General features: G+C 36.6%; 1 protein-coding gene across 5 annotated transcripts in view; it reads right to left on the bottom strand.

Moving 5' to 3' along the window:
* Positions 1-201: 201 nt before the first annotated feature.
* Positions 202-17826, bottom strand: part of TAFA4 (TAFA chemokine like family member 4) — a 155248-nt gene continuing 137623 nt past the window's right edge. For 2 of the 5 annotated variants that reach the window (XM_036219487.1, XM_036219488.1), the window contains exons 4-7: positions 16913-17068; positions 10768-10818; positions 7874-7998; positions 202-813 (exon numbers count right to left, since the gene is read on the bottom strand). In XM_036219487.1, the coding sequence (XP_036075380.1) occupies positions 802-813; positions 7874-7998; positions 10768-10818; positions 16913-17068 (344 nt within the window). In that variant the 3' untranslated portion in view covers positions 202-801. Of the gene's footprint in view, positions 814-7873; positions 7999-8134; positions 9896-10767; positions 10819-11059; positions 12007-13606; positions 13799-16912; positions 17069-17826 lie in introns of those variants that run through there. The other 3 variants (XM_036219489.1, XM_036219490.1, XR_004950506.1) reach the window with 3 other exon arrangements.

Raw genomic sequence — 17826 nt, 5'->3', positions numbered from 1 at the left:
AAAATCCCAACAGGTTTTATTTCTTTTGTGAATATGTCATGATAGAGCTTTGGTTCTAAAATATTAAAGTTCATATGCTTCCTTAGCACTCAGTAAAATGGTGCACTGAAGTTAAATGCTCACATTTTATTTCAGCTAACCTGACAATGGAACTTAAAATACAAAATAAATAAATAAATAAATAAATAAATAAATAAATAAATAAATAAATAAATAAATCATCAAAAGTGAAAATAAAATGCACACACAATAACTCCAATAAGTCCTGCTATTCTTCAAGGTTTATAAAATAAATTTTCATCACCAGTTAATCAGAGTTCATTAACTTACGTTTGCAAATATGTTTTGCCAAAATATTTTGTTATTTAGACCCCTTTCAAACCACTTTAATGAAAGGGCTAAAGGAAAAGTTTAAAAGGGGAAAGAATGAGGACCCTGTGAAACCTATGTCCACATTCCTTTGTAAAAACAATAAAAGAAATTGAAGACCCAATATTCTTTAGTGGCAACCCATTCTGAAGTCTGTGGTTTGTTCTTCCAGGGTTTCCTGGAGGTATGTTCCTTGGGATCCAGATAGGATGTCAATTGTGTGGCAGCTCATGATTATAATTCAATGCGACAAAACCATGAAGCACAGAGGGCTGGGACAGTTAAGTGAATGCCACTCCTCATGGCACACATATGCATGTATGATGTTGCTGAAATCCAAGACAATTTCCCACAAAGTGGCTAGGATGATAATCCAAATAAGAGAGCTCTTCATCCTGTCGCTCCTCCAGGACTGAAGTACACCTCTCTTTGCTACCGTGTTACCTAAAACAAATAAATAAGTGAGTATTCAACACCCCATATACACCAAAGATCATCCTTCCTGCCACCAACCTGTATGTTCCTATCTGTGTCATTGTGTACAGTTTAGCAATTTTCACCTTTGTCCATGACCAGCCTCACTAAATCAACTGTTCAAATTCTCTACATTTCTTACTTTTAGGTTGCAAAGAAATCATGCATTGATGGGACTGCAAATTGGTGCAGTCACTCTGGAAAACAGTATGGAAGTTTCTCAAAAAATTAAAACTAGAATGACCATATGACCCAAGAATCCACTTCTGGATATTAATCCGAAGAAACGCAAAACACTACTTTAAAGATGTACATGCATCCCTATGTCCATTACAGCATTATTTACAATAGTATAAGATACAGAAGCAACCTAAATGTCCATTAACATGAATAAAGATGTGTCATATGTATATCAAATAATATAATTTACTTTGTACACACACACACACACACACACACACACACACACACACACATAATGGAATATTACTCAGCCATAAAAAATATGAATGAAATCTTACCATGGATAGGCCTAGAGGGTATTACACTAAGTGAAATAAGTGACCCAAAGAAAAGACCATATGATTTCACTTATATGTGAAATCTAAAAAACAAACAAAACAGAAACAGACTCATAGATACAGAGGACAAACGGATAGTTGACAGATGAGGAGGGGTTGTAAGCCTGGATGAAAACAGGATGAAGAAGTACAAATTGGCAGTTACAAAATAGTCACAGGGATGCAAAGCACAGCATATGGAATATAGTCAATGATATTGTATAAATATGTATGGTGTCAGGTGGGTACGAGACTTATTAGGAAGATCGCTTCAAAAGTTACATAAATGTCTAACCACTATGCTGTATACCTGAAACTAATATAATATTAAATGACAATGGTAATTGAAAATAAATTATTTTTAATTTATAAAAAGAAAAAAAAAGAGAAGAAAACGTGCACAAAGGCTTCTGCAATGTGTTATTATGCGTCCTAGCTTTATATTTCATGTAGTTATAAAACTCCCATCAGATTAGGTACATTCATTGTCCATCAGGTCAACTCACACTTGCTGAACATTCTTTGTTAATGGTGCTAAGATTTTTTTCAAATCAATGCTGATTAAAATCAGCAAATGTCGAGATCAAAATGTTGCCTTTGTTACTTTTTTAACGTAGTTAATTGGCATTTCGAAAAATAGATTATTTTATAAAACTGCTGTATTTACTCAAAATGTACATCCATTTAAAAGTTTGAGTTTTTCCCCCCATTTTTAAACACCTCAAGGTCATTACTTATAATCTAAGAAAATATCAGCAGTTTCCATAGTTTGATTTCTTCATGTAAGAAATTGTACAGGTTAGATAATCTCTACACCAACTAGTAGAAAAAAACAAAAAAGCTTAAGACTTTAACATGTCTACACTATGGAAATATTTTCAAAGTAAATTATATTATTTGATAGCATAGTCATCATGCTGGTCTTTAGATCCAATGAGGTGTTTATTCAAACCTCAGATTCGCTATTAATTGACATAATGGCCTTTATTAATGTGTTCTACAATAAAGCTGCTTTTTGGTTTGTGCTAGAATACTATAGCAAAAACAAACAAACAAAACCTGTTCTCATGGAGCTTACCTAGAGTAGGGGCTGGCATATCTTTTCTGTACAGGACCAGACAGTAAATATGTTCACCTTTGCAGACTACACAGCCACTGTCACATCTACTCGACTCTGCCTTTGCACAACAAAAGCAGCTTCGACAATATAATATATAAACTAAGAACGTGGCTTTGTTCTGATAAAACTTTATTTATGGCCACTGAAATTGGATTTCATATAATTTTCATATGTTATGAAATAATATTTTCTTTTTACTTTTTCCAACCATTTAAAATTGTACAATCCATTCTTGGCTTATAGGTCATACAAAAAAAGGCCAAGAGCCAAATTTAACTAGCAAGCCATAGCTTCCAGACTCCCATCTAGAAAAAAGGATTGGATAAACTGGTAAATAAATAGTATGTCAGAGGAGACATGTTATATGAAGAAAAGTAAATCATTATAATGGAGAAAAGAGATATTGGAACAAGGAAGGTAGAAGGCTACAATTTATAGAAGATTGTCAGAGAAGCAGATAATGGAGGAGACACTTGAAAGGAGGAAGGGAGCCCCAACTCTGGGAGAAGAGCTTTCCAGGTGGAGAAAGGGGTGAATACAAGGTGTACCTCAGGTCAGTGCAAAGCATTTGTCCTTTCTCTGACTAAGGAACAGGGTGCGACAAGGAATGCATGTCCAGATTACAACTTAGAAGACTTAGAGGGATCAACTGGCTAAAGTAATGAAAGGGGAAGCCAGTAGGACCTGTGACAAATAGGGTAAAGGATGTGACAGAAATAGAAAATGGTCTTTGGCTTAAAAAACCTAATAATTAAGTTGGTCATTTTCTGGATGGGGAAGACTGTCTTTCTTTGCCTTAGGTTCTTCATCTGCTAAATGTGAAAATAGTACCTGCCCCTTTAGCTGCAGTGAAGAGTGAATGACATATGTGAACTGAATCACATGGCTCAGTGTCAGGAATTGGTGGCTACTGCCATGTTAGCTCTTTCCAGATCTACCATGCATCTACATATGACCTAAGTGTTTACAGCCAAGTATTGATCCACGTCTAGGATGTAATTCTCAAAAGCAACTTTTTTGAGGAAGCTCATTCTCCATGCCCAGCTCATTTCAGAGCCTATCTATACTAAAAGTTGAATAAGATACTTTAGAATTATTTTCCTGTAAAAATTTTATTTTCCTAATTGTATAAGGAAAGTTCATCGTTATTTTGGAGTTTTGGTAGATAGTTTCCTAACACGCCAATATTAGCTCCACTCTCATGTGACAGAGTGTTCTAAGTATTTTAAGCTCAGGCTGTAGGAATCAGGAAAGACAAGACTTCAGAGTAAAAAAGCCATCTCAGCTGGCCCTGGAAAGACAAGTGGAATTCTAGAAGAGAGGAGGTTAAGAAGAAAGCAATGGGGTATGAAAACACATGGCCTACTGGGTGAGTGGCAATGAAAGCCCATCATAAAATGGATATACTCTCTATTTTCTACCTGTTACCAATGAGAATCCATTAATGGTCTCTCATCAGGAAGGAACTTGGGCAGGGAGTTGATTCTGCTGGCACAGAAAGCAGAGTATAAACCAAATAATGGTGAGAACAGTGAGCAGGTGGGGAATTTGGTTATACCAGTGGTTCCCACATACAGGTTGTTCATCAAAATCATCCTAACAACAACTTTTTTAAAGTATGGTTTTCTAAGCCTCATCTAGACTTACTATAACAGAATATCCTAGACATGGGGCCCATGATGATTTTTCTGTAGCCACTGACACCTGTCAATTATAATATTGTAGCAAATGAGGATGAAGATGATAGTAGCCCAAGAGACAGAGAGAAAGGGATCAATTAGAGAGCTACTTGAGGACAATAACAGAAGGACTGAGTCATCATATGTCTTGTAGAATACATAAATAAAGGCCATTATGTCAGTTAATCACAAACCTGAGGTGGGATAAATACCTGATTGTATCTAAAGACAGGCATGATGACTATGCTTTCCAATAACATCAGTTACTTTGAAGATATTTTCATGGTGTAGACAAGTTAAAGTCTTAAGCTTTTATACTTTTTTCTCCTAGTTGCTGTATTGATGTAAAAATGAGAACATTAAAAAATCTTAAAGTTCTTGACATTAAATATGATTTACTTCTATTTTCGAACAACAGAAAATCCTGGCAAATGGTTGGCTTTGGTGCTAAGACATCATCGTGTGATTGTTAGGAGCCTTAATACTGACAACTCAGGTTTTAAAATAAAACTATTAGCACAGAAAATGCAGTAAAACTCAGAAATAAGGAAATGAAAATTGAGGCAGGTCGAGATGTATTTTCCCACAAGAATAGCTGCTCCCTCTCTGGGGACTCTGAAAACTACACAGGCAGAAAAAAATGCCAGCCTTTCATACTTGGGAAAGACAAGATGACTGGTTAGGGAATTGTCCCCTCTCATTTTCATATCTTCATCTAAGGCTATTAATATCTCAAGTTAACTGCTAACTCTTTTCATATTTGCATTTAAATGGAAAAAAAAATTCTGACATAGCTGGCTTACTGTAGACAATCTTACTTTTTAGCCTGTCCATGTTTTGTTGTGCATGAACTATTAAAGGAAAATGGAAACTATTATGTGATATAGTTAATACCTTCTCCTCTAGCAAGGAAATTGCTTTACATTTATGACTGATGTCTCACCTGTGGTGTAAGGTTAGCATTGATTTTAAGAAAAAGATATAGTTTTTTTGGGTGCTGAGCTCTTCACAGAAGCCAGTCACAGCTCCACAAATGAATTTACTGTACGTACATAATGGTTTATGCAGTTCAAATCACACTGACTTGGATTAATAAAGGAAACAAAGTTTTACAACTTCGAGATTATTCTCAGGTGGCATATCACTAAAAAAAGAGCTAAGTATCATGATAGCTGAGGGAACTAACTATATTATGTTTCTACAACTTTTTGAAGTGCCAAATGAAATGTCACTACCACTGAGGATTTAGCTAGAGAAAACTGATATTCCCAGCACACAGAGCCAAAATGCCCCTAAAGGTTTGCTTCCTGCAAATGCCCTCTCTAACTGCACATAAACAGAGAGGGACTCACTGTAGCAACAGGCTACTTAGTCACATCCTTTTCTAGAACATAGCTGGCTTGCACTTGTAGTCTTGTTTCATATTTAAATGTAAAAATCAACACAAATATAATCTTCCAAAATGTTACTTCTTAATCTACAAGAATTATAGTGAAAGAAAGTTTTATTATTGATGGATGTATGTGAGATCCTAACTCACAGGTAACTCCAAAATTTTTATTTAGGAAGTAGTTAGAAGGAAATGGCTGATAGAGGCCAATGACAAAATAATAGGGAAATTATGTTAAGGCAGGGTTTGCTTAGCAAGCACGTTGGGTTTACGTAGATGTAAAGTTCATTGGAATTGGCTTAGAAGAGGCACTGATAGAAGTAATAGGAGTGTTAACCTTCTTCTTCCACCAACAAATGAGTTCATGAACATCCACTGCCCTAGATATAAAAGCATATATCAGGTCTTTATCCTAGTCATCTGGTATAACTAACAAGGGCAAGTTAGTTGATAATTGCAATTAATATTGAAAACAGTCTTTATTTTAAAATTACATTTTAAACAGATAATAATGAACTTAAGTGACCTAGTATACTATGAATAATTTAGGTTATGATATCAATAAATAAAAATTTACATTTACTCTTAAATTTATTATAAAATATTATTTCATTTTTATGTTTTAATTACCTTTTATTATCTTGATGGCATTATATTTAAATATTTATTTTATAAAATCTTATTATAATATCTCATGCATATACTTAGAAGGAGAACTCTGGTTAGTGATTCAAAATAAACATAAAGGTAAAAATGTAAGCAAGCTGAGAAGCCATTCAAGAGTTATTATACCTCCATAAGAGACCAATGCTCAGATAGCAACAAGAACTAAAGAGTCACTCCACCCCAGCATTGTCTAATTCTAACAATCCCAGAATGTCCTGTGTCATTAATTTCCATTCAAAAATAGTTGATGAGACATTCACAGCAAGCTCTGAGACTATCGGGGTAAGTAAAAAACAGAAATGGGCCCTGACTTCACAGCTATGCCTTAGACAGAAAGCTTTAGGTATTAAACAAATAAATATAGCGGACCCTTGAACAATACAAGTTTGAACTACATGGGTCTATTTGTATGCAGACTTTTTCAATAAATAACCTGTACTGCTTTCTATCCACAGGTAGGAGTCCACAGATGCAAAGGGTCAACTGTATGCATCTACCTATACCATTTTATATAGAGGACTTGAACATCAGCAGATGCTGGAATCTTTGGAGTCTCCTGGAACCAATCTCCCACAGATACCAAGGGATGACAAATTTGGGAGAAGTCAACATATATATGTGCATTTTTGACTGTGCAGGGGTAGGTGGTGGGTCAAGCTGTTCAAGGGTCAACTATATACCAAATAACATAAAATATGAACATAGTAAATTCTCAGAGATAATGGGGACAAGAATCCAATCAGGGCAACATTTTCTGAAAAAATAATGATAAACTAGAAAAGAAAGGAGGGCAACACATTCCATGAAGAACACACTCCTTTGCAATTGCAAAGGCACCACTGTAAGAGGGACTAACAACCAGCAGAGATGGCTAGAGCAGAAAGAATGAAGGGGAGGTAGATTGTCAGCTTAAATTTAAGGGCCAGATAGGCAGAGGCTAGTGAACTGAGGAGACAGGGGAAGCCATTAGAAAACCTGGGGTTGGACTAGCTTAGAAGCTCTGCATGTCACAAAAATGAATGTAATCATTGTTTGGAGAATAGACTGAAAGGAAGCAAGAACAGATGTAAAGTAGCAGTAGTCCAGATGAGATACAAAGGTAGACTGGACAGAGGTTGTAAAGTACAGTGATACAGAGTCACGGAGGGATTTAGGAGGGACAAAATAACAGGTTGGATATGGGGAGATAAAGAGAGGTTAATTTCTGGCTCAAGGACTAGTGTCCTTCAGAGGGATAACTGGAAAGAGAACAGTTTGGGGAGAAAACTTTTGACTTGAAAGACTTGAACTAGAGTCTTCAATGTTAATCTCCTTATAGGCATATATTTATTTCTACTTTAGAAAATCATCCGTATAAATCAAGCTCATGAAGGACCTGGAATGAATTTAGTGGTCCTGTCTAAAATAAAGAGTTCAGCCATCAAATCACTGCTCGATAAAATCTGACATAAAGGGTGATGCTAGGAAGAGGACTTTTCAAAAATGTCAAATAGGATGGCACTGCCCAAGCAGGTTTCCCAGTTGTCCTCTTGAAGGAAGGCTAAAATGAAGAGGGAAACTCCATAGTTAATAATGTTGAGGTTGTACTTTACAATTGTGTTCTTTCTATACTTGCCTTTGTCGTTTTGACTTTATTGCCACTGCTACAGGACCAACCTGAGTAGTCTGGCAGCACTTTACAATCTTCTCCTTCCAAACAAGGATCCATGTGACACCACCACTTCTGAATCACAATAGAAGCTGGAAAACAAGGGCCAAGTAATGTTTGTGACACTCTTCATTCTTCCAAACGTGGGCAACATAAAGCTCAATACAGATTAGTATAGTGTGCTGACTTCAAAGATTGCTCATAAAAATTATTTTACCATGAGTAAATTTAACAATCCAATTAGCCATACACTCTACACCATAAAATGATTCTTTTCTTGCAGTTGACTGATTAATAACATGGTTAGTGCGATCTCAAGCTTCAGGGTGGGCATGACTGGATTTCAACTGGCTGTGATACTTTTTACGAATGACCTTGGACTAGTTTTTTAACTCCTCTCAGCCTCTGTCTCAGTTTCTTCATTTGTAAAACAGGGATGAAAAGAGAACCTCACCACAGGATGCTGAGAATAAAGCTAATCTGTGTGAAAGTTTTGGCTGACTTTGGGCCCGTCACTATGTTCTCAGAAAATGTTAGCTATTACTGTGGTCATCATCTTTGATTATAGGCTGTGTTAATAATGCAAAGTTGTTAAGTGTCTGATGCTTTTTGTTGTCAATACCAAAGACTAAAAGTGGTAAACATTTCCATCACACATGGTGCTCATCTCTCCATGCCATTCCAGGAAGTGGTTAGTGACTTGAAATCAATTACTAGGTGTAAAATGAGGATGGGAGGGCCTGACATCTCCTCACATGCCTACACTCTAGTTAGCTCACCTATGAACTCACTTTCCTTCTCAATGCACCATGCCCACAGCAGTAGGCCCCAAAAATGATTTGTGTTTTAAGTCCATGAAGCAGAAACCAGCACCCCCGTTCTTTGGGTTTGGGAGCAGAAAAGTAGAAGTGAAAGAAGCACCATCAAGTTGGTTGGTTATTCTCACGGATTCAAAGGACAAAAAGGATAGTGACGGATTTTTAAAGGTGAGCCCAGCTACAGGCTGGTATAGGACAGAATGCTGGGGGACTGGCAGAGGGGTTAGGGAGGGTGGGTAGCTTATCCCTGTTTTTCTTGTTGAAACAGCAACATTTGATGGAAAATATTCCCCCCCCCATGGATTTGACTCAAACTACTACTGCATGAGAAGTCTGAAACTCAAGTTTAAGCAAATCTCGATGAACCCTACTAATTGACTTCCCTGCATTTTCTAATTTCAATTTCACTGAAACCCTGAGGTTAAAAATTGTTATTTTCTTGCATCTTTAATAGAAGAGTAAATGAAGGCCCAGAGATATTGAATGACTTGCCAGAAGTCACATAGTTTGAAAATAGTCAAGGAGCATTTGAAGGGACACGGTGTAACATTGGAATCCATGCTCTAACTATTAAATATATACCCCCTCCCTCGCACCAGATATCTGGAGCAGAAGCATCTCCTCATATAGAATCAGCAACTAAAGTAGGTAACATAGCAAGCCAGTATATTCAAAATCCTTCTCCTGTCAGGCAAATGCAATGTGGCATGATGAGGGCACAGGACGATTTCATTATCAGCTAAAGTGGTCAGACACTGTGTCTACCCCAATGCAGAAAAGTGGCCACTTTTCCAGATTCTGGCAAAATATTGAGCTACTATACAATTAGTCTCATTAAAACCAATAGTGCCTGAGTAAAACAGATTTGTGGTCTAGGATAACCATTTGCTATTTAAATCATAAGGTGCCAACTCTGAGAAAGGAGTGTAGCTGATTGGGTTATTTATTTTGTCAGAGGCTGCCATTGAACTTGAGTGGATGGATACATGGGGGTGAAGCCTGAGAAAGTTATATTCTTTTCAGCCCTCCAAATCACAACATATCTCATCTTAAAACTAGACGGAGTCTTGTTACTTTCAAAGAACTTTTACCTACTGTTCTTCTTTTGATTGTTCCAACAACCTTCAGAAGCAAGAAGGGAAGCAGATGGTTCCAGAAATAAACACCAGAGCTTTCCATAAAGTGAGTAAAGTAAGAGAGGAGGTATTAGAATCTAGATTTTAATGTTCTTTAGCCACCAGTCTTTCTACTATGCCACAATTTGCAATAATTGTTTAGATTAATAAGTGCTACATCATAGCATCTGATCATATTCATAGTACTGACCAATCATTCATTATTTTCTGAATACCTTGGGTTGGTCCCAGGTAGATATAAGAATAAGAGAGGGTTCCCAAGCTTCAATTTAAAATACCATCTGCAAAACTGGAAAAGTTATATAAATGTTGACAGAGCTTAGTTATATTTACACAGAGTTAAAGCTGAATTTAAAATACTTTTTTAAATTATTATTTATTATTTTAAAACTGTTCTTTAGACACTTTCTTTTACTCAGCAGGGGAAACTACTCTTGAGAGGCATTTGAGCTACATGAAAGAGTCGAAAGAAACCTTGACAGATGGGTAGTGATCCTGGCCAATTGAAGGTGAGAGAAACAGTGGGACAGGTAATGTCTACCTAGAAGCCCCCAGACCCAAAGCATTGAAGTTAGGTGTTAGCAAGGAAGCACCTGAGGAGGATGATCTAGAAAGCAATCTTTAGGGGCTTTCAAGGCCAATTTAAGATTAGTCTTGATTCTCTAAGCAGTAGGAAGCCATGGAAAGTTACTGAGCAAGGTAGTGCAGTAAGGCAGGGAAACCTGTGTACCTAGAAGCATTAGCCTGGCAGGGGATTATAAAAGAATATGGGACAGAAAAGAGTCCAAAAGAGAGGACCAATTGAGGTGAGTGAGGTGAAAAATCTGGGAATAAATTCCCTACAGAGGAAATAGAATAAATCAGATTATCTCAATTTCACAGCAGAGAAATATTTGTACTTCCTTACTTGACTCATGGAGATCCAAGATAATTTTGATGCCAAACCCTAGAAAAAGAGCTTGAGAGGGAAAAAATGATTCAGGTACTCATCACAGAAAAATATGTCAACTCTTAAGAACAGAAAAGAATATTATTTGTCTCGTGTTTTGTTTAAGGATTTAAATTTAATTTATTTAAATAAATAATAGAAGAAAGCATATAATAAAGCTCTTTTTGAAATCATTTACCAGTTTTCTTTCATTTAATTGAAAAATATGAAGTGATCCTTCTAAAGACAGATTCGCAATAGGCTCCTTAAAATAGCAAGCTGCCTTGGAATTTAAAATATTTCTATTTAGGAAAAAAAAACATTTTGGTTCCTTATAGAAGAACACATTGAGTAAGGAGCTCCTATAAGTACTTTATCCATGATGAAGTTTCATAGTGAAAGACTTAATAGCAAATGTTCTTTCAGAAAAGACGGACATAATAAAAGCCACCATAGAGCTAAAATAAATGTTTCAGTTCTTTTATGAGTTAAAGATTGACTAAGGAACTCACAGCTAAGGTGAGAACCAACCAAAGCTTTGACCTGGGAGTGAATAAGATAATTAAACGTCCTGGAAGTTTAAGCTTTTAGTACATACTGAGCTGGGGTAAAGCTGAGACAAAGGATCCAGAAGGAGGATTTTATTAAAATAACTCAAGAGAACATCTGCCCACTTAATTGAGTCTTGTCTCCATAGGAAAATAAGTTTGTAGGTGGCATATTTTTTCCCTGTTACAAAATACCCTAATATACTTAAATGAGAAAGCATCAAGTCACTTCTATTTTTAAAATAAAATTCTTTTAAAAACCTTATGCCTTCCTAACTTATGAAAACACAAAACATCCCTATCTTCAAGATGTCAATCTGCAATGAATTTCTAGTTTTGTGTAGAAAGAAAGAAAAAAAGACAGTGAAGCCCTGGCTTTGTGTAGTGACTAGTGCTTTCTATAATGTTCTAGGGGAAAACATAACATGGTTAATTAGCTATTTTACTTCTGATGGATTTTTTTTTTTTTACTTTCTGTTGTAAAAAATAGATTGAGGGATTTTCTATCCCTTATTCTAAACAAATATCACCCCATTAAATAAAACGCATTATGTATTTATATAGCTATTTAAATAAGCCCACCTTTGAATAAGACTAACAACAAATGGGTTCACTTCTCAAGTTGGTCTCTCATTTGTTGACTTAGTTTAGTTGTATTTGCACACAGATGCTATGGACAGAAAGATTAAGAAAGAACATACATCATCTAAAAAATAGAGACAACTACCAGAATATGCCCTGAGATTTTAATGTATTTTATCTTTAGCTATTTTGCTCTTATCATTTTTATTTCAAGATGCTTATTGTGTTCTTTAAAAATTAATCCATTTATTAATTGTTAAGATCACTAGGTGGAAAGTCTTGCTAATTTATATTTCTTGTTCTTTAAGAAGCCATTCCATCCTGACTCAGGTAACATGCATAAAAATGGTAGTTAGAGCACTACAATTTTTTTAAAGAAATCTTTTACCTGTTCCACAAATAACACAGTATTGTTATTTTCACAGAGCACTGAGGTAGTGGACCAATATGCAGACTGAGCCTTTGTGATCTAGGTTTATCCTCTCAGCTAAATGCCATCTGACACAAGTACATATACCTGTAGTGGGGACCACTAAGGCAGGGTTTCTTGACCTTGGCACTATTTGGGGCCAGATAATTCCTCATCATGGGAGTCTATCTTGTGCATTGTAAGATATTTAGCAGCATGCCTGGTCTCTACCCACTAGATGGTAGTAGGATTCTCTGCTCCAGTGTAACAACCAAAAGTATCTCTGGGCATTGCCAAAGGTCCCCATGGGGCAAAATTGACCCTGGTTGAGAAACACTGAATTATGGTTGTGTAGATGTACTCAGACCAAAATAGGAGGCTAAGCTAGCTCAGTAGAGCTGATCAATGCTTTGGTTTGTGAAAACAATCCTAATCCATGGTAAACACCATGCCACCACTATTCTATTACCTTCTTCCATTCTCCTACTATGGGCAATTCCATGAGCCTAAAGTTTGCATTCATTCATATTCTCTCTCTCTCTCTCTCTCTCTCTCTCTCTCTCTCTCTCTCTCTCTCTCTCTCTCTCTCTCTCTCTCTTTCACACACACACACACACACACACACACACACACACACACACACACAGCTAATCTTGTACTAGGCATGAAACCTATGCTGACAAGGTGACCTGTCAAATTCAGGGATGACATTTTTCCTTCTCAGAAATCTTAGGGCATTTTATATGAACTTTGTTCATAGCACTTCATCCCCCTTTCTTACTGGCATACTGTTTCATCCAACCTCCCCCAGAAGGCAGAAATTAATCCTAAAATCTGATTTCATCTAAGGTCTCTAATATCAACAGCTCTGTTTATATCTCCAGGTTTGTCATCTACCATTTCCCAGCCAGACTGGGCTACTTCCAGTTCCCAAGTTTGCCCCATTCATTCCTGCATGCTTTATGCTACTGTGTTCCCTAGTTCCCTCTTATCTGGTAAAGCTACATCCATTGCTTCTTATGGTGCACCAACCTTGACCCCTTCTCTGCTTTCCCTGGACTCCTTCATTTAATAGAGTTTAATTAATTGTCTATCTTTCCTAGTAAATTGTAAGTTTCTTGAATGCAGGACATGAGTCTAATTATCATCCTACCCCCAGCATCTAAAACATGCCAGGCACTAACATGCTAAATTAAAACTTGATAAATGACCATATGCAAGATACATATCTTTCCAACTCTCAAAGTGCTTTTGCAAAGAATACCTTGCTGTCACTTACCTGGCCGCTACTGCAAAAACTCATAAAACTCATAAATCTTTAAGTAGCAGAGAAAACGTATTCAGCAAGAAAACCTTGTGAAATCACATCTTTGAGACAGACCCTGTATCTCATCATAAAGTCCATAAAACCATGAAAGTTGTCTGCAGTCCGAACAGTAAGTCTCATCCTTAACTAAGCAAATTCTGACATCTGAAAAAAGAAATTCAGGTATCATCAAAAGGGGGGAAATAAGCCTTTAAAAAGTAACCGTCTCCTATTCCTAAGCTTTTGTCTTATTAATCTTTTTTAAAGCCAATGTTTAGAAAGCATTCACTTTGACAAAATTAAGCTTCATTGTACTACACATTTATCTCATTTTATCATAAAACCATTCAGCATTATCTCTATAGACCGGTATTTTGATAAATGTACAGAATACATTTCCCACCACAAAACAGCCTTGTATCTGTCAGTAGAAGATTCAAAAAGAAAAATGCTTACCAGCTAAATAGTTGTATGCTTTAGGACCCAAGTAACCATAGCCTTGACAATCGAATAATTCTCCATCCCTTCTTGCAAATCCCAAATGTGTATTAAAGACACATTTCAATAACTCAGGGGGATTCATCAGTTAATTATAACAACAACAACAACAACAACAACAACAAGGTTGATGGGAGAAAACAGCTAAATTTTCTCCCTGTTTAACTAATAAAAACTACATTTTATGGAAAAGCAATGAAAACACCAGATAAGTATCTGCAGTGTGAATTAACAAAAATGCGTGACGATCTTCCAATTTCTATGCCAACTTTAATTAGTGCCCCACTAACGTCTTCTTGCTTTTGTTTAATTTAAATGTAAATTCAAATGAATTTTGTATTTTAGATCCTCTCTTTTCTTATTGACAAATAAGATAAAAGGAACATATCAGCAGAGACTAGGTCTTCCCACAAGCCAATTAGCAGCATGATACTGCATAATTATTATAGGATAAAGATTAAGCCCTAATGAAAACATATTCAGATAAGGACTAGAAGATCAGGGGGATAAGAAAACAGACATACATCCTAACTAGATTTTAAACTACAACTTCCTATACCTCATCAGTGACTTTGATCCAATAAACATTTATTGAACACCAATTGTTTGCCAGGCAATGGTAGATGCAAGGGACATGAACATGAAAACAAAATCGCAGTCTCATTTTTCAGAGTTTGGGTATTCTCTGGCCACAAAAGTTGTTCTAAAGTTATATATTTATATAAAGTTTATCCTGTACTATTCGACATAGCACTCCTAGCCACAAGTTCCCATTTAAATTTAAATTTGCACTAGTCACATCTCGAATGCTCAATTTGAACTAGGAGGGGAGATGGAAGGGAGTAGAGATGGAAATAAGGGACCCAGCTCCTGTCCTCAAGCAACTACAGACTACCAAGAAGGCACATGATCGACAAGTTTTTACAACAAATTGGGATGCATGTTATGAATTAGAATTAAGAGGAGACCAAAGAACATATAGGAAATTTGAAAGTAGGAATTAAATAGAAAAAAAAAAATGTGTGTTGTGAGGAAGAGGGCAATGATTCAGGCAAAGGATAATGACAGGTGGAGCGCAGAGCTGAAAGGGAACGGAAAGGAGTCCATTTGAGATGAAGCAGAGCGGGTGAAAGAGAGAGTCAAACAAAGTCAGATTACACAGGGCTTCATAAACCACAGTAAAGACTTTGGATTTTATTTTAAAGACAGGTGGAAGTCACTGAGGTGTGGTTTCAAGAATGAGAAAAACATGATCAGTTCTGTTTGTGTAGAAGCATCTTTCTTGCTACAGGGTTGAAAATCGAACACAGGAATAGTAAGCTCAGGAAGAGGTAATGTAGACCCCTAGGCTGTGGAGATTACACTGGGGTAGAGATAAGTGGACTGAGTTGAGAGAGAGCAAAGAAACAAAAGGGGTATGATTTGGATTCAATTGATGGAGAAAATAAATAAAATAAACTGTCATACCTGGAAGTATAAGAACTTAGCAAATTTCTTTTAAATGCCTTTTTTAATGTTAAAAATCTTCATTTTTTTACAGGTAGACAATCCTTTACCTATAATCCCCAAATCCAAAAAGCTCTGAGAATGAAAAGATTTCTTTAAGGTGGCAGCAAAACCTGACTTGAATTAACACAAGGTTCTTCACCCTGCCTTATCCCATTCTGCATGAATATTTACATAGCTCACTGTAGAAATATTAATATCTGTGATTATGGGGTATAACAGGAAAAGACATAGGTTTGTTAAGTAATAGATGATATATGCACTATGTTACCTTTATAAAAGATGACAAAATCTGAATTCAGCAACACATTTGGTCCCAAAGTTTTCTGATAGGGAATTGTGGATGAGAAATTTTCCACATTCACTTTCTAGCTGCGATCATGCCATATTACAACACTACTGATGATCATACAGCTCATAAATATGTGTCAGTTTTTAATAGGAGAGGTAAGATGTGGGTAATTCAGCTATTATTTTTGATTGTACAATAAGATCTGGAGTTAAGTATGTGTATGTATATATTTTAACTGTTATCCTTTAGACATGCATCAGATAAGACAGAAAGTCTTCATTTTCAGGAAAATTTTATGTCACTATAGAGAAACTGCTACAAGACTTAACTTCATATATCTGTTCTCCTGGGGACTAATACTTGTTTCTAACAAGGTATCTGCTGGAAAAAGCCAGGGATGCCAAAAGGAATGAATCCCAGGCCTCCACCTACAACCATCAACATTCACTCTTTTTTTTTTTTTAAGCATTGGCATAGTACTCTGCTAGAAGATTTGGAGACAACAAATAAATAATACATGATCCCAAACTATTCTCAAGGAAGTTATTCCAAAGAAGATGTTTTATAAATGTCTGTTAAAATAATAAACTAGAAATTAAGAGAATATTTGTCTATAACATTAAACATAAGGTGAGAAAACCAGGCTGAGTCCAGAGTTTGAGGATGGGAAGAAGAGCATGTCTAAGGAAGCAACTGCTCTGGTGGGTGAGACCTGGAGAGGCAATTGGGCCAGAAGAAATCAAAACACATTTTCCTGATTGTCTGGTAATGGAACTCCCCATTGGTATGTCATAAGAGACAGCATTAATAACTTACCTTACTTATCATAACATTAGTAGATTTATATTGATGTTCATTTTTGAAATGACACAAACCTAGAAGCAACCTAGTTTCTCTGCATTGCAAAGACAGTAAAGTTGGAAGATTCTTAATAGTTTTAGGTCTTTCTTCAATATTGAAGTAACTGATCAAAAAAGTCTTACCTTCAACACAAGAAGGCTGAGCCCGAGTTGTGCCAGCAACCTGCCCTGGGAAGCAAGAACACTTGACTGTTTGTGATCGCTCTTCTATGCGGTTCTTGTTACAGCACCTGTGTACAGCAACCACCTCACAGGTACCCTGCTTGATTTGCTGGTGACCTGGTAGGTAATGAGGGAGAAAAAGAGAGTGCTGTTAGGAGGAAATGACATCACCAAGAACATGAATGATACTATGACTACATTTTCCAATATCCAAATCTTTGTAACTTCTTGTTTTGATATAATTTATATGAAGGTGTCAAGAGGTGGGGGGTGGGATCAAGATGGCAGAGTAGGAATATCCTGGACTGACCTCCTCCCCAAAACACACCAAAACTATGATTAAATATTAAGCAACTATGTCTGAAAACAACATGAATATTTGCAGAACAGATTCTCTACAACTGAGAATATGAAGAAAAAGCCATATCGCGATAAGTAAAGGGCCAACAGAGAGGTGTTCCACAATGGCAGGGATATCATGATCCCAGAAGCCCCCTTGATGACCAAGGCATCTGAGACCCATCTCGGTCTCCCTGCACCAGAAAGTGGAGCACCGCAACATTAACGTCTGCTTGTGAGAACCATCAAGGCTTACGTCGCAGAAACTGAGTGGCCACGGGAAAGAGAATCTTCCATTAAAGGGTTCATATACAAACTCACACATTCTGAATCAAAATGCAGAGACAGAAGTTGAAAGGTGCCTGGATCATATATGAAAGAGATATATTGACAAGTTTTAGGGTGTCTGCCAGAGGCATTTGTTGGGGCTCTCTCTGGGACTAGAGGCACTAACAGATATCATTCTTTAGTAGTTTGCTGTGTTTGCTCTCCTATCTAATCAGCCAGTGCTGCCAACTGTTCCACCCACCTAGCAT

This window comes from Rousettus aegyptiacus, unplaced genomic scaffold (genome assembly GCF_014176215.1).
Source record: "Rousettus aegyptiacus isolate mRouAeg1 unplaced genomic scaffold, mRouAeg1.p scaffold_m13_p_4, whole genome shotgun sequence".
Lineage (NCBI taxonomy): Eukaryota > Metazoa > Chordata > Mammalia > Chiroptera > Pteropodidae > Rousettus > Rousettus aegyptiacus.
The sequence above is the reverse complement of the archived record's forward strand: the minus strand, read 5'-3'. Positions and strand labels throughout refer to the sequence as shown.